At 45.8% G+C, this 22,659-nt stretch overlaps 1 protein-coding gene across 1 annotated transcript in view; it reads left to right on the top strand.

Annotated features, from left to right (window-relative positions):
• TRPC5 (transient receptor potential cation channel subfamily C member 5) overlaps positions 1-21,900 on the top strand; it is a 67,886-nt gene extending 45,986 nt beyond the window's left edge. Inside the window, exons 6-10 of the mRNA XM_009649380.1 lie at positions 2-152; positions 18,228-18,434; positions 18,610-18,651; positions 20,330-20,419; positions 21,166-21,900. Of these exons, the coding sequence (XP_009647675.1) occupies positions 2-152; positions 18,228-18,434; positions 18,610-18,651; positions 20,330-20,419; positions 21,166-21,900 (1,225 nt within the window). The remainder of the gene's footprint in view (position 1; positions 153-18,227; positions 18,435-18,609; positions 18,652-20,329; positions 20,420-21,165) is intronic.
• Positions 21,901-22,659: the final 759 nt, after the last annotated feature.

Below are 22,659 nucleotides of genomic sequence, written 5' to 3'. Positions count from 1 at the left end.
TGCTGAACCTCTACGTCACCAATGTGAAAGCCAGACACGAGTTCACAGAATTTGTTGGGGCCACTATGTTTGGGACCTACAACGTCATCTCCCTTGTTGTGCTGCTGAACATGCTCATAGCCATGATGAACAACTCCTACCAGCTCATTGCCGTAAGTTACCTCATTCTCTCTCTTCTTGCTTTTATTTTTCTCTGTGTGCCTCATCTGTTTGGCTTCTAGCAAGTGTGTGCTTCTGGTATGCTGGAGACTGCTGCCCCCAGTTTTTGACAGCAGATAGTTGGGATTTCTACTCACTAGCCTGAATCATGCTTGCGGAGGAGGTTTTGCTCTGTTTGTAATGCTTCTTAGCTGGAAAAGGCTTATCAGCTGTGATCTGCCCTTGCCTTCTCCTGTAGAGTAACCTCACTGATCACCGTTGTCATTAGCAGCTGATGTACTTCGCAGCAGAGAGGGTATATAAAGGGAAGCCTTCCCACTGCTTCCTGATGTTTGGTTTTAACTTGGGGAGTGGGTGTTGTATTTTTTTTTCTCCCCCTCTCTCCTATTACTATTTTCTCATTTGAAATCATGTGTGTCAGGAGCCCAGTCCTGTAATTTCTTATTCCACAGTCTTCCCACTGAAATTAGATCATTTCCATCTGTAACACCAGCCACTCTCCTGGCAGCTGACTCTGCAGACCCATAATCTCAGATTCCTGTGTAACCTCAGTGCAGGATGGATCTGAGCTGAGGCAGCTCAGGGCTGCCAGTTGGCTGTGGAGCCAGTTTAAACTTAACTTTATCTTCATTTGAATGTTCAAAACTGGTCTCTCTACTGTAATCTCATTCTGTGTACCTAAAAGCCAATCTGTACATTGATGATTAAATCTGTCAACAGATTGAAAACTAAAGCAGCATGGCTCTGCATTTTAAGGCTCTTCAAGGTAAACTACAGAAAAACGGTACTAAAGGAAGCTAAATCTTGCACGCACCGTACTTTGGGTAAACCAGCGGGCACTTACTTTCCAGTTCTGATGCCTAACGTGATAGCACGATAGGTTTAGAGATAGTGAGGTGATGAAGTGTTATGTCATCTGTGAACAGAAACAGAAGTTAGGAAAGTCACTTGTGTCCTCAGCTGGTCACTCAGAAGTACAGGCAGAATAGAGATTTCCTTCTCTGCTTTGGATGCCTCTTGGATTTCCTCTAGAAGATAGAGGATAAAATGGAGACAAAGAGAACCAGCACCAGCTCTCCTACTATTTCCATTCCCAGCTTCCTGGACCAATCTCTGGGGAAATGTATGGGTGAGCTCCTTTTCTGGCCAAAGCGCACAGAGAGCATGGAGTTGTCTGCTTGAACAGGTCCCGCAACTGCTGGTAATCGTCTGCTGATTCAAGTGACTCCTAAATTTAGTTACTAGTTATACTGAGCAGAGACCCAGTCAAATCGGTGATACTTTTGGACATCTGATCTTTATCACGTTAAAAAGTATGAGAAAAACTGGACCATTGACCTTCCAAATGAGCAGAAAAGCAGCTTATCACAAAGGCTTTATCAGTCTGTTTCAATGCTTTAAGTGCTTTCTCTTTCTTCAGTGCTGCTCCTCACATTCCAGGGAGACTGGAATGAGGGGCAGAAAACAAAGATACTCTCCTTGGCCATTTTCTCCCTTCCTTTATTGTCATCAAATAGGCTTGTCACTGACACAAAGCCCAAACCTAAGATTGGCATAAGAATAGCAGTATTTGCTATTCACTGGAATACAAACCACTCATCATTCTTTTCCCTGAATAATTTGAGTGATGCAATGACACATTACAAACCATCCCACATGACTTAGAGAGACCCATCATAACAATTAACTGACATGAATGGTCCAGAGCAGGCTGTTGTATTAATCTTTTTGTATATGGAGCAGTTGGGAACAGTGAATTGCTCCATCCGAAAGTATGCTTGTGAGAGACCTGAGGGTAAAGGACGGAACTCACCAGATAACCTAGGCTTAACACACAATTCCGCGTGCAGCGCAAGCCCCCTACTTGGAAGAATGACAGTGAAGATGCTACAGGAAACTTCACTTAGCTGTCACATTGCAGTTGTGCTGAGGGCAGTGACGTTTCTTGGGAAGGCAGGAGGCAGTCACTTCCAGCCTCTTCTCGCACAGTGCATGCAGCTTGTTTTTTGAAGCTAATATTTCTGCGTGCTCACAGCATTCTCTCAGGGACAAGTTTTCTTCATCTGTCTTCTAAGGGCAAACATCAATTAATCTATTCCCTGAAGAAAACAAACTCATTAATAAATGTTGAGCTTTACAACTCTGGGTCATTTTTTAACATCCTGTAATCAGGTCTACCCCTTTCTGAATCGCAGTAGACTGGTTGCTAGACTGGGCATTTCTTCCTCCTGGTACTTATATTACATTGAATACACATGAATGACAGCATTCCAGGGAGGGAGGAAGGGAGAGGACCAAGAAGCCCTCGGAGTGGGGTAGAGGTCTTCTTCTCAAATACATCACTAAGAAATCTTGTGCCATGTGCATTTCTCTCTGCAGAGAAATAAAATGAGTTAGCCATCACGGACGAGAGTGCATCTCTGCTAGTTGATTTCCCTGCAGTGGAGTGGTCAGGACATCTTAATTAATTCCACTTGTTAATGAGCCAGTGGCAGCGCTGCAATGCAAACAGTCTTTCTTTCCCTCCTTTCTTCCGGGGACAAATACGTTAATGCATTTGCAGCAATTATTCTCCAGGTTAGCTTTTCTCCATTGTCTCATATATACATGAATTTCTGCTGTGAGATTAGAGAAAGGAGAATCTAAGCTGCTCTTCGTTGTGTCTCCCCGGTATGGGGGTTAGGGCTTGGTAGTTAATTAAGCACTGTAGGCACACAGCATGAAACCACAGGGTATCTGTGGAAGAGCAAGGCAAGCAAAGAGTAAAATCTCCACACAGCTTTGAGCGATTCCTGACTCACGGAAGGAAGAATTTTTCTGCCATAATTTTGTCGTTTTTTTACTAAGCTATTTCAGACTTCAATAAATACATTTTTCTGGGGGTACCCTGAAGCAGTTTCAATATTGATTTTTTTCATACAGCCCATTTTTCTCTTTTGCCAAACCACTGTCAAGAGCTGGTTATGGGAGACACTATGTTTTACCAACAAAACGAACAAAACCCAAACGCACACCCAAATTCCCATGTGCTTTGCGCTATTCCGATATGTGAAGATCAGAATGTTCTCTACAAGCAGCACAGAACGCAATTGGATGTTATGCACTGCCAGGTCTCTCATCTCAATACCTCCCCAGACGTGACAGAAATACCATCACCTGAAGAATAGAAGAGGAATATGTCACGATGACAAGAGGAAGGACAATGGAACTTATCCGAGAGTAGCCAGGCGACTCCATCATTCGTAAGTGGCAGAAAGTAACAGAGTGGGTAATGAGGACACTTCATGTGCTAGGCTATTTCTCACCGGATTGCCACTTGGCTGCATCTGAAGTTACACAATCCTTCTGCCCGTGTGTAGGTTTTTCAAAAACAACGTGATAGTGGGTGGTCCTAGGGTGCAGGGACATTTTGGCCTTTCTGGTGCCCTAGGTTGCACGTACATTTTGCAGGGAATTAACAATCTACGCATATTTTGTGAAAGCATGTTCATCATGGACACATCCATGATATTCTGGGAAGTCATGCAGGAATTAGTCACTGGAACTGTACCAAGAGTTCTGACTCTGCAGCCGCAGGAGCAATGGGAAGCAAGATCGATGGGAGAACAGCAACTAAGACCCATCTGCGGGAGGAAAACCATAGGGCTGTGACCTCGTAATCTGAGTTCCAGGTGAGTTAGAGTGATAAGTGGCACACAACAGCACTGTGGCACTAGGCATCCCACTGACATATTAAGGAGAGATGTAAGCACTTGCAGCTTTCAGATGTTTTAGGGAAGTACAACGATGCTTAATACCTCAGGGACAGCATCAAACCAAAGTAGGTCTGAGAAAAATTACCTCTAACTGCTGTGCATGTAAGTGAAGGTGTTAGAGCTTCAAGTGTGTAATGCATGGTGTATGATGTTGGAATAACAACTTAACTCTAGCACTATGTATTAATTTAGGAAATTGTGTTGTGTATTGTATTTTGTATCTTCCTGTTGATTTGTCTGTCTTGTTATTTCAAGCTAGTTCATCTCAGACAGCTGTTACTGCAAAAGCCCGCTGCAAGTTTGATTTTTTTAAGTGTATCTCTGTGAGTAGAGCATATGACCAAATTGAAACATAGCTGCCAGTGTTCAGACTGGAGAAACTGGGGCATTGGACAGCAAACTAGGAGTGCAGTTTTAAATGATGGAATGAAATAGAGTGGATTAGCACATATTGTGGAGGACAAGAATGAAAATGATAAATATTTTGCATAGCAAAACAAAAGCTGTAGAGTAAACAGAAACAGTTGGTATGCGCGGCTAAAAACAAGTGATCACTTAACAGGAAATTTTGACTTTAAGTGTAGGGATGTTGTGCATGGAATTTTCTCAGTTTTTGCAGACTAGAGTGTTTAAAAATTAAAGCACAGAGGAATATAAAGATTCTTCAGCTCCCTATTACATTGTTTCCAAGACGACTTTGGATTTCCCCCAGAAAGTAGGATCAAACTTTTCTTGATCTACAAAGAACAAGAATTCCTCTAGTTTTCTGCGCCAGCTGAACTCCCTTGGCACCATGGCAGTAATTGCTACCCAGTTTAATTCACAAGAGCAGCAGAAAATCTCTCCCCCACTGTGATCTGTGACCCTTAGGACTGTCAAAAAATGCTGCACCTCCTCTGCTCGCGTGACCTGCACAGTTATTACTCGGTGGTTTTGGTAAGGAAGAACTTTACAAATCAAATTTACGAAACTTACTTCAAGATATGCAGCTGGACAGTCCCTGCATGTGGCAGGTTTTGGGGTGGTAGATTGTCCCCCTATAGAGGTAAGACCGGCTCCAAAGCCTGGACTCAAATCTGAGCTATTGAGAAGCATCAGGAAATGTTCATCTCACGGCCCCATTTCAGAACCATTAATTTGAATTTCTTAGGAAAAATTGAGATGTGTTTATTTTTTAACTCTGTCATACAACAGGAAATGCAATTATGCTCTTGTTATACTCTTGTTGCCAACATGAGCTGGGATTAATGTCTCTTAAAGCTTTTTATGGTGTAGCAAAACAACTAGGCTCTAGGAAGAGGACTAAATGGCTCTTTGGTTTGCCCCCCAGTGTTATGGCCCTCAGGGGCTCCAGCTGACCAGCATGCCCATCCTGCTGGTCACTGCCCATGTGCAGACCCCCCCGTGTTCTGGGTGCAGGTAATACACTCAAGTCTTTTCTTCATTCTACAATGCAATTGTAATTACCCAAATCTCAATTACTGCGCTCCCAAAACTCATCTGTGTCATCAGTAATAATTAACTGAAATCACAAATTCTCCTGAACTTACTCAGTGCCTTTTGTGACATTTGAACAGGCAGATTTCTGTTGCATTTCCCCACGGAGTGTGATAGATGTGAAGAAATGCTGGGCCCCTGCTCTCTAGTTCCCTCCTGGGTAGCTGTAGCACGCCTTTAGAGGAGTGGGATTGATTCCCAAGGCTGGGTGCTCTCTCTGGAGCTTGTGACTGGGGGACTCCCAGCAGATTTTTATTTGAAAGTGAAGGGAAATACGTTGCAGAGGTGATGTGCTACCATACAGCCAGAGGCCTGTGTGTGGAATTAGCCCTGGAGCCTTGCTTTAGACTGGCAGACAGCTTAATTGCTTTTTGTTAGCAAGCTAAAGTATTCATTTGAAGGTGTAGAACTGTTTGTCTTTTTGCTGGCTTTGGCCTAATTACATATAACCCATGGACTTGAATCAAGTTGTTAATATTCATCTGGTGTTTGCAGAGCCTCTAAATGGAAGCACTTGATGTGCTCTGACTTCATATGCTGCATCTTTCTTCTGTCGTTAGACTAGACAAAGCTAATTCTCTGTCCCAGGGCCCAATCCTGCAAACCCCTGCTCATACGAGTATCATCAGCAGGATCAGGAGGTTAATCCCTTCTGTTGTTTTTAATCTTTGGAAACCCAGATATTTTTCTGACCCTGTGTACCAGGAACTGCCCTCAGGATGAGGGAACAGAACAGAGCTGGCAGATCTTTAAGAATGCTTTCCATAGAGCGCAAGAGCTCTTGATCCCCAGGTGTAAGAAATCAGGCAAGGAAGGCAGGAGGCCGTCACGGCTGAGTCGAGACCCGCTGGTCAGACTAAAGGGCAAGAAGGAATGCACAGGCAGTGGAAGCCGGGACGCGTATCCTGGGAAGAGCATAGGGATGCCAGCTGGGTGTGTAGGGATGGGGTCAGGAAGGCCAAGGCACGGATGGAGCTGAACTTGGCAAGGGATGCAAAGAATAATAAGAAGGGCTTCTACAGGTACGTCAGCCAGAAAAGGGAGGTCAAAGAGAGCGTGTCCCCCCCATGGGCAAGACTGGCAAACTGGTAACAGCAGATGAGAAGGCAGCTGAGGTACTCAAGAGCATTTTTGCCTCAGTCTTCACTGGCAGCTTCTCTTCCCCCACCTCTCAAGCAGATGGACCACAAGGCAGGGACTGGGAGAGCAAAGGCCCAGATGGAGATCAGTGATGAGTGGTGTCCCTCAGGGGTCCATACTGGGACCAGTACTATTTAGTATCTTCATCAACAACAGACACTGGGATCGAGTGCACCCTCAACAAGTTTGCAGATGACACCAAGCTGAGTGGTGCAGTTGACACGCTGCTCCTCTCCTTCCTGGGTACAGGCTGGGGGATGAAGGGATGGACAGCAGCCCTGCGGAGAAGGACTGGGGGTACTGGTGGGTGAAAAGCTGGACATGAGCCAGCCACGTGCGCTGGCAGCCCAGAAGGCCAACCATGCCCTGGGCTGCATCCCCAGCAGCATGGCCAGTGGGGCGAGGGGGGGGATTCTGCCCCTCTGCTCCGCTCTGGTGAAACTCCCCCTGCAGCGCTGTGGCCAGCTCGGGGGGCCCCAGCCCAGGGAAGGCACGGATCTGTTGGAGTGGGTCCAGAGGAGGCCACCAAAATGATCCGAGGACTGGAGTAACTCTCTTACGAGGACAGGCTGAGAGTTGGGGTTGTTCAGCCTGGAGAAGGCTCCGGGGAGACCTTACTGCAGCCTTCCAGTACCTAAAGGGGGCCTATAGGAAAGATGGGGACGGACTTTTTAGCAGGGCCTGTTGTGATGGGACAAGGGGCAATTGTTTTAAACTAGAAGAGGGTAGATTCAGGCTAGATCTAAGGAAGACGTTTTTTATGAGGAGGATGGTGAAACACTGGCACAGGTCGCCCAGAGAGGTGGTGGATGCCCCATCCCTGGAAACGTGTAAGGTTGGGCTGGACGGGGCTCTGAGCAACCTGCTCCAGGTGGAGATGTCCCTGCTCATTGCAGGGGGGCTGGACTAGGTGGCCTTTAAAGGTCCCTTCTAACCCAAACCATTCTGTGATTCTATGATACCACCAGCGCCAAACCACTCCAGGGCTTATTCAGAGAAGCAGAAACGTTAGATTTAAGTAAAAAACAAGATGAGCTTCCAATCTGTAGATGACCCGTAGCTGATTTCAAATATTACAGGGAAGTTGCTGGCATATAAACCAGGTTGTTTCTGTTTTCTTTGGTGTAGTTAACACACCAGTGCCCCACATGACAGGTCAATAATTCTCTGCCTGTTACATGCGAAGCAGCGCAGCAAGGTTTGCTCTTGCTACATGATAGAAGTTGAAGTATCCAGATGGAACCACGTAGGTCGCAGCCCCCTGCATTATCCCATCTTTTATTTAGGCCTGACAAGCTCAATTAGCATTATCTTGTGCTTCTGCATTGAGGGGACTTTTGTTAAAAAGGCAGAAGAAAAGAGGAAAAGTGAAAGATAAAGGAAAAACATTACTGAGGGAAAAGGAATGAAAAACTAAAAGGGATTTATCTGGGAAGAGCTTTCACCTGATACCGAGCAATGGGAACAGCTATATTAAGAATCCTCTGAAACGTGACTTTTTAGATGCCAGTGCTTCACAGATTTCCTTTTCAACACGCTGCATTCCAGCAAATAAGTTGATGCTGACTATAGAGGTGAAACGGGATATACAAAACTCCCTCCGATTAAACGGGAAGGTGTCTAACAGCCTGGATGCTGTGCTGCGGCTCCTTGTCTGCGTTTCTGTTCCCCGGGCCGGTCCCCTGCAGCTCCTCAGCTGCAGACCCTGCTCTCAGAGTCTGGGGAAGAAACAGGGGCTTTGCCTCCTGGATCCGTGCTATCAATCCGTGCTGTGTGCATGGCTCAAGAATCACTTAGAGACTTGAGCTACCTCATATTTTTAATGGTTCCCTTTCTTTTGGCTTAAGGATATATTTCAGCGATCAGGATGTTTAGCGAGGATTTTTCATTTTTGAGCAGTTTTTCAATTTTTGGCAGCTAAGCTCATGCACTGCATTTAAGTAACTACGCAAGAAGATGGCTTTGCAGAGGTGTCGGGCACCTGCTTCTCCCAGTGGTGCTATGACCTTTACAGACTGGGTAAAAGACATAGTCCAGCTCCGCTCCTTCACTGGGGAAAGGCAGTTTATGCCCAGTCATAAAAGAGAAAAATACGAAAGCATTTGGTACAGGTGTACATGGTTTCATTGCTTAACTATGGGAGTTTGGGAATGAGCATTTTATTCTTTCGGTTACTTGAGGAAGGGCTATCAGGGCTGGGTCTACATGTGCATAAAAAGGTTGTAAAGCCTAAGGAGAGTGAGGCTGAGAGCTTTGATTCAGGGAAAATCTGGCAACACATGAAAACAGTTCCCGGGATCAGACCAGTAATTAATTTACTGTGTTATTACCCTTCTGGTCAGCTCAATGCGGCCAGATATTCTGGTAAACATTTTTGTAGCATAGGAGTCAGTGGCAAAGAACATCAAATGTGCTTTCTGATTAGTTATAATCAGAGTTCAGATCTAAAAGTTACAAATGGCCCTAAATAACGCGTTAAGGAAATTGTTAAACCTTTAAATACCTTTGTCGCGGCTGACATTGCATTTCGCAGCTGAAATCACATCCTTATAATGGCACAGACTGGGTCCTGGGATCCAAAATTCACATGTGGATCCAAACTGGGATTTTTTTCTTCTTGGGACTGATTTCTCTTCAGAAAAAAAAAAAAGAATAAATTAAATAAAGGGGAATACAGAGAAGTACTGATTCTCCTTGGTATCTGGCTCCCACCAGTCTAACAATAAATTTCAAGATGTTTCTTCTTCCTTGGAAGACTCAAATCCCAGGCTGACCAGCTATGCAGAAAAAAAAAAAATCAAAGATAATATTCTGGAAATAGCACAAGTAGGAACGAGGCAGAATTATTTTTTTTTGTCATGGTACTAACAGATTCATCATCACTCAAGCACTTTGGATTAGACTTACCTTCTCAGCCCACCATTTCTCTACAGGCATGTGTAAATTACTTGATTTTGACCTGGCTGGAGGTAGTTAACATTATCAGCACAGATGCACCTTATCTCTCTGACTTTCAGCATGAAAAGAGGCTCTTAGGAGGCAGCAATAAAGGATGGAGACCGGTGGCAGGAAGAACAAAGCCTTAGCGATCTCTCTCTCATTGTTTCTTCCTGCTAAGGCTTTTTCTGAGAACTATTTGCCTGCATGACCTTCCTACTGCTCTGATTTATTTGACTATTAAAATAAAAACTGAACTTTGCTGGAATATGACCAAAGGAAAAAAAAGGTGTCAGTTCAAATAATTTCACTGCAGCAATCCACAGTTCTCTGTGTTTTCTCAAATATTATATTCCCTGGCCTTCTCATTAGTTATCGTTGTTTCCATCCAATACGCTGGTGGGAGATGAAAGGTAATTGATATATATAACCTAAATACATTGTGGAATGTAGCACATTGCATGCTATAATAAAATTTTTTAATTATGAATATATTCTGCGCATGGAAGATATAAATAGCAGAGATGCTAAAGCATGCATTTTCCAAGTACAAACAAACTGATTCCCCAGAGCTGGGAAAATCAGCCAGCTTTTAGCATGGGGGTCCATTCTGGGGAAGCGATGGCCAGCGCCGCAGCTCAGCCGATAGGTCTTGCTGTGCTGTCGCCCCGGAGCGAATGCCGTGCTCTTCGCTTGACCTTGTGTATTCAGAAACCATTAGCAGTTTTCTTTTCCATTGCAACCAGTGACCTACCCCATTTCCATAATTTCTGAGCCTCTTTGGCTATGCTCCGAAGATGCAGTCCTTTACCCATCCTGTTATAGAACGCAGCCACCATGCCGTGTATCTTCTTGACGCTGAACTGGCCATTCCCTTGATCTGTTTGAAGCAATGGACCCCAGACACTGCAAAATTAAAACTTTTCCCAGCCTCCTCTGTTACAGAGTGTTCTCTTATGGGCTCTACCACGACGGGGATCTTCATCCAGCTTTCAAGTTTTCAAGGCTCGCAATCCCACTGATGGCTCATCTGAAATGTCTGCTATGTCAAAATTTAGATTTTGGGGTTTTTCTCCCTTGTGCTCTGTTTGATTTCCTCACCTAAGGGCCTTGCTGCCTTCTGCCTTTAACCAGGTAAGGCAGGCTCTTTTCTGAAATCTTTACCTGTATCCTGGCCCAAGAATTCACTTTTCCTGTATCCCAGTGCTGGTATTTACTTACGAGTATTTCTTCAGGACCTGCCTATGCTTCCTGAACGTCCTTTTCTGTGCTGCAGCAGACAACACCCCGCATTCCCAGCTGAGCTGCTGCTCCCCGGGGAGCAGCTCTCCCTTCCCGCCCCACACACCCTGCCCTTCCCTTCCCCATTCGGCTGCCTTGCGCGCTCAGGCATGGGGTTTGCTCTGCAGCTCTCCGAGGGTTTTCCCTCACATCTGGGCACTCCTTCACTTCGTATGTGCTGGTTTGTGTCATGGGCTCGTCCTACCCAGGGCATCGCCCCACGCTCCTCTTCAAAGCCATGCATGGTTGGCATGGGGGCCCTGCATCTTCCCTGGCACAAGCCTCTGGCTGCTGGTCAGGACTCTGTCCGCTTTACCCAGTGCAGAGTGTGATTTTGTGCTAGACGGTACTTTCATCTCTTCTCTGGCTGTTCTAATTGCTTTTTCTAATGCTAGAATGTCCTCCTTTAGTAATTCTTGTATTATTTTTGAGATTGATCCTATTAAGTTCTTATCCTTCAGTATGTCATCCCCAGCTTTGAAAGCAAAGACATTTGTTGTCAGCTGCAGCTGAATTACCTATGCATTAATTGCCTTTGTAGGTCCCTGATTTTTCTCATAGACTTTTTTTCTTCCTATGACGTTTTTTTCTTTGAAAAATATTAAGCGTCATTTACCTCAAATAGCCTGCTTGGATTTTTGCTGCTTGCTTCTCCGAGCTCGTCATTAAACCCCCAAGCTCTGCTGATGTTATTACCAGTTTGCCCAACACATATAACAAAATTAACAGCTTTGAAACTGCACAGGAGTTGTCTGTGTTGGGTTCTGTAAAGATTAACTTCCTCCCGATCCTCTTTCTGCAATGCTTTCTGTTCAGGGGACACGGGGGTGTATTTCTTCTGCTAGCCTGCTTGAAAGCCATTGCTGATATATTTTCTGTGCTGTTTTCTGCTCGGGGTTTAGCAAAGAGCAATAAAGAGGCAGGTGAGATAGAAATACACTAAATAGAGTTTAATGACTTCTCCTGCACTTCACAGCGCAGCTAATTATACAGCAAAAAAGCACCTTTGAAGTTCCCGTGCATCTCGGGCAACAAGGCTCCCTTACTCACCAGGCTGCAAAGAAGCTGTGTCAGCGAGCACCTTCTAAAGGTGAACGCCGCGCCTCCTCCTTCCTTCCTTCCTAGAGGAAAGTACCACGGCTCAGGTGCTTCCGAACCTTGGGGGGCTGCTGCTGGCTCCTCCTGGGACAGCAGCAGAGAGCAGCCCTGCTGCTCCTGATGCAGAAATCACACTGGCTTCTGCCAGCATTCCCAGCACAACAGGAAAGCTTCTCGTGCCTCCTTCCGAGGCACTCAGCCACAGCCAGCCAGCCAGCCAGCCAGGTCCTGTGGGTATTGTCACAGCCATCTATATCTGCATCTGACAGGCAGCAGCCTGATTTCCAGCTTAGCCCGCCGACTGTTGTGTAATAAAACACAAGAAAGGCACACACAGCCCTTTTGGTGCCAGCTAGAAAAGCGCTAGATAATCTTTATATGTTATCTTTATACCTTATCCTTTCCTAAGGGGCGTGGGGAAAATTTGCATCCCAGGCTCACACTTCTTCCCTCGTGTTAGAGGAGGGGGCAGAAGCCCCTGTGCCCCTTTGTGTAGCATAGAGGAGCTGAAGTAACTCGCTGCCTTGTGATTGTTTTACAGTTTGAAGATCTCGGAGCGCCTGGCTGCCCGGCGTCACCGTCACCTCAGCGTTACGTTTTAGCTGAGCGTTTGTACCAGGCTCTACACCGTCCTAATCCAGAGCTAACCCACAGCGTGCAACAGCAGGGCGCAGGGGGCTGCCGTACCGCGTTTCAGCCTATCTGAGCTAATGTAAACTCAGGGCTATCCTAGTGCTTTCAGGGATGCTGATTCAAGAGTCACAGGAGTGCACTCCCAATTTGCCGCAGGCTTCCCACGGGACAGCCCTGTGCCTCAGCTCCGATGCGCTAAGTCAGAAGTCACAGCGTTTTCCTCCACGAGCTTTCCAGCCACAAAGGGAGCTGAAATACAAAACACTTGAAGAGGTGGAGGAACCTAACGGCCACGGCAGCCATCTCGTAAGAGAGCTGGAACAGCCTTCCACTGCCAGGGCTCTGCTGGCCGGGTCGGTACCAGCTGAGAAGCTGGCCATTACTTGGCAAAGTGTGATCTAAACCATATGGCCCAGCAAGGAGATGGTGATGGAAATCTTTATAAAAAACATTTCACAAAATGTAAACAACAGATTTTCTACACAGAGATAAAGATGGAGATTAATGCTTGAATTATCCTGGATAATTAGTGTAGCAGGTAATTATTGAAAATCTGACACATCTGTGAATACATCACTTTGACTGAATTAGAAAACCCTTGCAACTGCTACAGTAAGATGGCTTCAGCAATCCCACGGGGAAATCTGTATGGGAGATTAATTCTCACTTCAAATGGCAGAGATTTGCAAGAGGATTATGTGGCCACTATGACACATTTGCATTGTGATAGTAAGTGATAGTGGGTTTTTTTTTTTTCCTCATAGAGAAGCCAAGTGCTGGTTTCTTTGAGTTCACGGTGTTCTTTGAGCTTGAGGGCTCAGCCCTCTTAGAAGTAGAGTGTTTTATAGCTGAAATGACAAGCAGTGCTTGAAAGAAAATGGTGACAAGAACAAGGGCAAGAGCAACAGGAGCTCAAAGGGAGGACAGTGAAGTCCAAACTTGGATTTAAATTCCTAAAGCAACAAGGTCAGCCTTGCAAAGCTAGTGGATACATTTCTTTAGCTTATTATAAATGTTACCAAAAAGTTGTCATCTAAGAACACTGTCCGAGGCGGTGCAGGTCTGCGAGGATCCCATCCTCGCTGCGCAGGGGGTCTGCTCGAAGCCCCTTGCCACGGGGCACAACCTTGCACTGCCGAGCTCCCCTCGGCACCTGCCCTCTGCCAGCGCTCCCTGTGCAGGGGCAGAGCACCCAGGCTTCCTCCCATCCTCCCTCATCTGCTGAAGCCTCCTGGGGCTACGTCTGTGCTGACTGGCCCCAGGAGCAGGCTCCAATGTGCCATCTCCTGTGAGCCATCTCTGTAAGGCAGCAGCTAGTGCAGCACCGCAGGTGGCCTGGGCTTGTCCATCACTACATGGCATGGGGTCTGCAGTGGCCAGGCCCAGGCTGAGCAAGGGAAGGGCCCTCGGGTTGGACTCTCCTCACTGTATTGGTGTTCAGGAGCTGGCTTTAAGCATTCACCTACGTGCAACCTTCCCGACAGCTTTGATGCAAAGCAGGCTCAGACTTGGGCAGCTCTCAGAAATTTAAATCTTGCCCAGTGGCCTTCAGTCACTGGGGAGATGCACCAAAAACCTGGAGGACATCTGGTGCTCCACTGGGCCATGTTCACAGCCAGCACAATGATGACGGTGGGCTGATGCTGAGTTACAATGGCTGTAACTCACGAGTGCTTCAGGTTTGGATTGGATTTTGAATGATTGCTGAAGCGTGGTACTCTTGGTACTGAACTGTGCTGGTACAAGCTGGGGTAGAGTTAATTTTTTCCATAGCAGCTGGTATGGGGCTGTGGTTTAGATTTGTGCTGGACACAGTGTTGATCACGTGGGGATGGTTTCCTTACTGCTGAGCAGGGCTGACACAGAGCCAAGGCCTTTTCTGCCTCTCACCCCACCCCACCCGCGAGGGGCTGGGGGGGCACAAGGAGCTGGGAGGGGACATGGCCGGGACAGCTGACCCCAACTGACCCCAGGGGTATCCCACACCGTATGACACCATGCTCAGCACATAAAGCTGGGGAAAGAAGGAGGAAGGGACATTCAGAGTGATGGCGTTTGCCTTCCCAAGTCACCATTACACGTGATGGAGCCCTGCTGCCCTGGGGATGGCTGAGCACCCGCCTGCTGGGGGGAAGGAGGGAATGAATCCCTTGTTTTGCTTTGCTTGCGTGCGCGGCTTTTGCTTTACCTGTTGAACAGTCTTTATCTCAGCCCGTGAGTTTTCTCACTTTTACCCTTCTGATTCTCTCTTCCTTCCCACTGTGGGGGAGCAAGCGAGTGGCTGGGTGGTGCCTTGTTGCCAGCTGAGGTTAAACCTCGACATCAACACAGGGAGGAAAGTTAGGAAAGCTTTAGTTTTTCTGTGCAGATTTCACTGCTTACGGCACTAAAGAGAGCTCTGACCAGAGAGAGCTCCGACCAATAAAATGGTGGTTTCCTGGCACACAGAGGCATTCTCAGTAAAATTGAAATGTCTCTCTGCTATATATTTCCAACACAAAACTGCTGCCAGGAGCTCTCATTTGATTTGCTCAGGTTGTCAAGACATCAAGGTGAATAATTGAGACAGGCTGAGTTTGTAAACCCTGGGGAATTCACAACAGCAGCAATGAGAGAAAGCAAAAGAAAAGATAGTTTGAGCTTTGTACAGAGGGTCTGTCTTTCAAGAGAGGTTATATTGCGCTTGTTGACCGAGACCACAAAGAGCAAATACAGATGGGGGCTGAAGCCAGCACCCACCAGCATCCACAGCCCCATTTAGATCAACGGGGATTTGTTCAGACCAGCCACAGAACTTCCCCAATAAGAAACTCCCCCTAAGTTTCACAGCACTTCCCATTCACTTGCATTTTGCATTTGGCCCCTAACCAAGCCCACGTAGCCCTCTTAAGCCATCTTAAAATGAAAGAACAAAAAAGAAAAAGCACTCTGCAGAAAAACTTTTTTTTCCCCCCCTTTCCTAGAAACTAACCTGCAATCCCAAAGATACAGACTTGACTTGCCTTCTCATCCTCCTCCTCCACAAACAGCATCCAGCACTAAATCCCCTCTGCCCAGGAGGTGCTTTTTTTATAATGCACTGAAGGAAATTGCTACCAAGTCACCACACCTGATTCCCACCTCTGACACTGGGCCTCTGATGGACCTTTGTAAAAGGAAAGGGTGATTTATAACCTTCTCCAAACTACCTTCTCCCTTCTGGCTCCTCAACAGGACATTTACACCTACTTCTGTATTGACAAAGAACTTAAAATATGTATGTCTCTATCCAAAATAAGTCTTTGCACTCTCCTTCAGCTCCTGTGTCACCCTAAGCTCTCCAGGTGCCCCAGGTAGTGCTGTCAGTGTTGCCAGGTGTCCGTAGTTCTGCACACCCTGAGAAAGGCTTGCTCACAGCAGGGCTGAGTAACTCAGCGCTGGTCTCACGCAGCTTTCCCCTGCAAAACGCTTTAGGTGCTTGAACCAGCAACGCGCCGCTTGGCTGCAGCCTTTCAAGACGCAGCCACCGTTGGGTTTTACCTGGTAGCGAGTGTGTCCGGGTGGAACATGGGGAGCTGCAGCTCGGGCCCCTTCTGCCAAGGGAGATCTGACCTCCTGCCTTCCCCGCGGGCAGGACGCCCTCCCCAGCTGCCCCTCGGCTCACCTGCGCATGGTGCCAGTCGTTTGTTAGCCACCTTCTGAAAACTCTTTTGGCTGAAGTTGCCCAGACCAGGAAATGTTCAGGTAGACAGACAGGCATGCATACGCCTTTAGGATTGAGCAGCAACCAGCTCTGCCTCTAACCCTGAGCAGTTATTAGGCAGGAGTCGTCCTGTGGGCTGGTTGTGGAGCTCAGAGCCTGGGAAGGAGGAACAGCAGCTTCGTGGCACCAGCTTGGCCTGCTCTGCTGAGCTTGCCACAGCCTGCAGGTAGAGACAAATGAAGAAAAAATGAGCAGAACTATATTTTTTTTGGTGGCAATTATTTCTACTGCTGCAAACTGCATTTTTTACTATCCAGAACTTCATTTCCATCAGCATCAGCTTCTAATGCTTCCAAGGCGATGCTGCAGCTTCCCTGCTTACGGGGTCTGATAACGTTTGAGGCAAGAAGGGGCATGGCAGGCTGCTTCTCTGGTGCTATCTATGGGTTGAAAACAGCCCTTTCGGTAAGCTGGCAGGGGCCGATTCAGACCATCTGCAGAGACTAATGTGCTCCTGGGCCACCGAGGCCGTTGTTTTAAATCGAGAGCCACACATAATTTGAATACACTACTAAAATGGAGTTCAGCTGACCCTCGCTGTCGAAATGTGAGCATGCTTCACTCATGTCACAGCACTGAGCGGAGCCAGAAAGCCAGGGTAGCAATTTTTTGGGCATGATGTTCAGCAGTATTCTATCAAAGCCCCCATTCTACACTTCACTGCTTGTTTCTGAGAGCTTCAGCCCAGCATCCCTCACTCGAGAGGGCTCCTTGCTCCAACCTGATGGAAATCTCAGAAACTTAAAATCCCACATTGTCCTTTTGTCCTACCTTGCGCTCTTAGCCTCGATCATCACGGCTTTGGTTTAATCTCATGTCAGGTACCGTTAACATAAATGCTGAACAGCTAAAATGTCATAACCATCAGCTTAGCACTATTCTCTGCAACGATAACAACACACAAATTTACCATTTAAATTCAGCGTACTGCTGCAAGCTGTGTTCACCACTACTTGGCTTGAAGGCTTTAAACTATTTCCTTCCTTTTTTTTTGTCTTAACATCAGAATTTATGCAGAATAGTGGCATTTTTTTAACTTTAAAACTAGCACGAGACAGCCTGAAATCCCTTTTGAATAGCTGCAGTATCTCTCTGAATCCAGGCTGTAGGTAGATGTCTCTGCCCCGACGTCGAAGGGAATACGCAGTTTGTTACTGGGCAGGACGCTGTTGACTCCCTGGATTAGATGGCGAATGGCTTGATTTGGGGATCACCATTTTGCAGTCTGTAACATCAGCATCCTGCATAGGCTCAGTGTTCCTTCTCTGGGGACGGTACGGAGCGTGTGCCTACCTGTGCTGCTGTAAAAGGGTGCTAGTAATGTTCCACCTTAACTTCATTGGGATGAAAAACACTAGAGCACAGCAAGCTAGCATGATATAATATGCTAATAATATAAACGAAAAAAAACCCAAACAAACCCAAGCAAACAGTAAATGTCTCCCGTTTTGTGTAAGGATAATGCAGAGGCAAGATTTAAAATATGGCACGCATAAAACGTGTCACTTCGTTATAAGAGCTGAATTAATGGATGCTATAAAAACCAAACAAGTCAAAAACCACAATGAAAGATCTTCTTCCAGGAAAGAATGTGAGAATTCATTGGATTTGGACACAAGAAACAACATTTGTGATAATAAAAGTGCTAGCAAAAAGCAAAATGTATGTTCTCTTGCTTCTTTTATTGGCGGACTAATAAGCACAACCTCTAAAGGACAAAGCCAGGCTTTAGTATGTGAAGTTCTTCGCTGAATATTGCTGTCATCTCACTTCTCAGGGGTTGGTATTTTTACACTCTAGCTACATTTCACGCTGATTTATTTTTTTTTTAAGTACACCCCAGCGAGGGAGATGGAAGAAGCGATGCTGCTTTGCCTGCAGCTGGAGAAATGCTTTATCGCTCACGTGTCACCTCCTCAGCCACGGGCATTTGCACCAGGAAAGCCTGCCCGAAGCTGTTAACAGCCTCTTTCCTTCTCTCCTAGGACCATGCGGATATTGAGTGGAAATTTGCACGGACGAAGCTCTGGATGAGTTACTTTGATGAAGGTGCCACTCTGCCCCCTCCTTTTAACATTGTCCCAAGTCCCAAGTCAGTCTGGTACCTTTGCAAGTGGATTCACAACCAGCTGTGCCCAGGCAACGACTCCGACAACGAACAGAAGAGGCACGAAAACCTCAAAACGTTCACAGTAAGGAGCTGTGTGGTTTTATACTTCATTTTTTCCAAGGGTGCTTGTGCACGTTCAGGATCGCAAGGGCCACTGCCGGTGCGGTAGAAGGTTGCTGGATCTTAACTTGCCAAGAGCCATCAGGAGCTCTAAAGAGGACTGAACTGGTAACACATCTGTGCCTTTCTCTTTCCAGGAACGGCACGCTGACAACCTGATTCAGAATCAACATTACCAGGTAAACTCTTGAGCACCTAAAGTTTTTACTTGCTGTTTCTTCTTCCTGCTCAGTTTCTAATACCACGATTCTTGCTTCTAGAATAAATTTTGAGAAGCGTAGGTCCTCTAAGAGGATTTTGCTTATCATGGATTAAAACATTCCCTCGTTAGAGGTGGGATGGTTCAGTAAATCACTCCTAGCCTTTCGCTCCCTCTGAAGTGGTGGAAAACTTGCTGGCTATCAGTCTGGCTGCTGAAGTCAAAGGTGACATCCCCACTGCCATCAGAGGGACCTGGCTGTCACACCATCCTGATCAAACTGTTTCTGCAGCATTTTTACACACTCTTGAATTGTTCCTCTCCTGCTCTTTTTTGTAAAGCGTCCCTAGCTCAAAGAGTGGTTGGGATTTTCTTTTGTTTTGGACAGCTCAGGAGGGAGGAATGGTTCCTTTGTTGAATTTTGCTGGTTTTGTTTATTCTGAGCCTGCCTGTCACCAAGTACTCATTAAAGTCAACCTACAAAAGGATGAAACTGTATTAAAAACACCAGCTTCAGTACTTGAATTCAGTGTGATGTATTATGCCAGCATGATGGAAGGAAAAATTTTCTCCTGAATGTTAGGTGGTATGTTAGGCTGTATTGTCAAAAGCCATTAGTAATTTGTCTTTCTTAAGACATCTCCTGTTTTTTGAAGAGTATTTTTATCTGAAGCTGATGTTTAACATAATTAGTCACCTTTGACAACAGACATCTGGTACTTTCTGACTTCACAGCATAGCTTACAGGTACCAACAGTGGGATCTCTTAGAAAACGTCCCGGTAAAACCTTGGGGTGGAGACCATCTTCACGCTTGGTGTTGCTCAGACTTGTTATCCCCATTTATGAAATGGGGGAAATGAAGGGAAGGTTGGGATTGGTCTCTTTTGTATGTAGAAATCAACCTCTGTGTGCGGTGGCCAGCACAGATAAACGTACAAGCTCAAAGGACCAGTTTGCTTCTGTAAAGCCAGCAAGGAGGTATATGAGCAGAGAGCAAAATGGATCTCATCCTACCAAAAATTCGTACTGTAACAAACAGCCCAGGTAACACAGGGGAGCGAGAGCCCTTAAAGAAGTCAGGAGGTGGGGATTCCATCCTCCAGACACCATGGCAGCCTTGGAAGGAGCTCCTAACCTGCCATCACGGAACGCCCAGGCAGCTGGCAGATGTGGTTTCACGTGAATGTGCGTGGCCCCATGGGGACCTGGCTGTTCTTCAGGTGATTTGTTGTCAACATACCCTCCCTGGCCTTCACATACTTGATAAACAATCTTCAAATGGCAAGCTTCGCCTATCAGGATACAGAGCATATGCACACGAGATCGGTGATCTTAAAAACTTTCAGCAGCTGAGATTAAATGGCTTGAGGACGTTTAAGAACATGAAGAATTTTTTCTCAACAACTTTTACACATACAAAACAAATACAAAATACCTGGTCCCAGTAGCTAACAAGCAAGCATTCAAGATGGAAGGTATAAAACCTTTTCCAGAGGTTTGTTTAAAAGAAAGCATTCTGTTTCTAATGGCAAGTGATTTTCTTTTTAGACAGCAGAGTCAGGACAGCCGCTGTCAGTAAGAGCTCAGTGAAACGCAGTAAGAACAGAGGTTGGTCTGAGCCAGCAGTTCAATCACTCCTATCGTTTCCTGTTGCAGGAAGTTATAAGAAATCTTGTGAAGAGATACGTCGCAGCAATGATAAGAACTTCCAAAACCAACGAAGGTTTAACTGAAGAAAATTTCAAGGTAATTTATTATTCTCTGATAATAATTTATTATATTAATTCAAGTAGCCACTTGCAGGGTTTGCGCTAACTTGTTAAGGTGATTTGTAATCTGCTGTGGAAATAGGACTATGATTGGAGCTGGGAATATAGATGATATACATGTAGGGGTTTTTTTGAGCAGAGAATATTATTATTTGAGTGTCTTCTCATATGATCACCTCCCAGGTTTTAATGTACAATATGATATGTGGACAAAAGTGTTGGAAAGTGGTAGGAATGAAGGATCTGATTTGAGTCCACATCACATTCCTAATCCTAACCCAGACCTGAAGAATGAGCCTGGGTTAATGGATAGGAAGAACACCTACCAGAAAAGTTACAGTTGGGCCTACCAGCTAAACAGAATTCCTGGCATATTTCTAAATTTCAGCAGCATTTCCCCTCTTCTGTAACTGTCTTATTTGACCTTTTTTGGGGGCAGGGGGAGGGATCATGGGCTGAGCAGAGGGGGCTGGTGAAGAGGGCCAGTCCACAGCCTTTGGAGACAAAGATCTTGTGAGGTCTCCAATTCTCAGGCTTACCAATGCATATAACTTTTTTTGCGTCACTGAATAATGAATGAAGATGTATGTGGTCTTCTGGTAAGTCTGATTTGGTCTCAGCCATTTGCATAACTCTGAACAGCTCTCCCAAGGGGCCGTGAGCATTCTTTCATGTTACAGATAAAGCTGCTGAATATAAAACTCATTTCTCCTCTTGCCCTAGGAATTAAAACAGGACATCTCAAGTTTTCGCTATGAAGTTCTTGACCTCTTAGGAAATAGGAAGCCCCAGAGGAGAAGTTATTCTACCAGCAGCACAGAGGTGTCCCAAAAGGATGAAACAAATGAGGATGGCGCTGGAGAAAAATCCAAAGCCAAGAGCGTGTCTTTCAATGTAGCCAACAAAAAAAAGGACTTCAATGTATCTGCTCTAATTAAAACTATGTCTGGGATCAGTATGGTGGAAGAGAAGCCAAAAAGCAACGGGATCAGTAAGCGCTCCTTTGTCCGAAATGGAAACAGAGTTCAGAGACTTTCCAGCTCCAAGAAGGAGTCCTTTAAGAGACTGGGCCTGCTTTTCTCCAAGATGAATGGACACGTTCCCGAACCAAACTCAGAACCCATGTACACTATTTCAGATGGAATTATTCAGCCACACTACATGTGGAAAGACATTAGATATTCTCAGATTGATAAAGAGAGAGAAGAGAATTGTTCCAAAAGTGAAATTAACCTCAATGAGGTGGACTACAGTGGGAACACAAGACTTACAGGACAGAGCAAGGAGTGCCCTGTGGTTTGTACCAGCTCCCTTCACTGTGCTTCCAGTATTTGTTCCTCTAACTCCAAACTTATAGACTCGTCAGAGGATGTGTTTGATTCATGGGGAGAGGCTTGTGACTTGTTTATAAACCAGTGGAAAGACGGGCAGGATGATCACGTTACAACTCGGCTATAAGTACAGCTAGCTTAACACCTGCTGGAAAACTTAGCCAGTTATTTGTTGTAATTGTTTGCTCTCATCTGATTCAGCATTACTATTTCCTTTCTGTCCACAGGTGAAAAAAAAAAAGTGTATACCTACCTATGTTAGCCTATTTTATAGCCATTTGCACCTTTTCTGATTTACTTTTTTTACACTGACAAATACTAAACTAAAGGTTTCACCATTTGTAAGGTCACTATAAACCACAGGAGTCCCTTCGGATGCAGTCTTCGTCTTCAAACCCCACAGACTTCAGACACGCTGGTGGCCGAGTAAAGGATTTCTCCAGTGCTCTCACTGTTGTCCCCCCGCCGCTGGGTCATCGCTGCTGCTACCCAACTCGATCGGCTCTGTGTCCTGCTCCATTTTCCTCCTCAACGCAACCAGCTGGTGAGCAGTGGCTTAGCAGGAGGCTGAGAATCATATTTAAAAATCATTTTAGAAAGGGTTTCAGGTTATGACTGGCTTTTGTTTTCTTTAAGCAATATGACCTCTGATTCTTTCAGTTGTGTGTGTTTTTTCAGGTTATTATATTAATACTGTAAAATTGTTACTGAATAAGAGACCCCTTTGATCATCCAGCTAGAGCCTGTTACGATTAGCTTATTTACCCAATTCCCGTAAGAAATTCCCCCTGTAGGGAGCAGAATAACCTTTGAATTAGGCTGGCAATGGCCTTGCTACCAGCTTCTGTGCAGATGAACTGACCCCAAAGCAGCTGTGGCTGCTCGA

This window comes from Egretta garzetta, unplaced genomic scaffold (assembly GCF_000687185.1).
Source record: "Egretta garzetta isolate BGI_Z169 unplaced genomic scaffold, ASM68718v1 scaffold412, whole genome shotgun sequence".
Lineage (NCBI taxonomy): Eukaryota > Metazoa > Chordata > Aves > Pelecaniformes > Ardeidae > Egretta > Egretta garzetta.
Note: the sequence above shows the minus strand (reverse complement) of the source record. Positions and strands in the feature narration are given on the sequence as shown.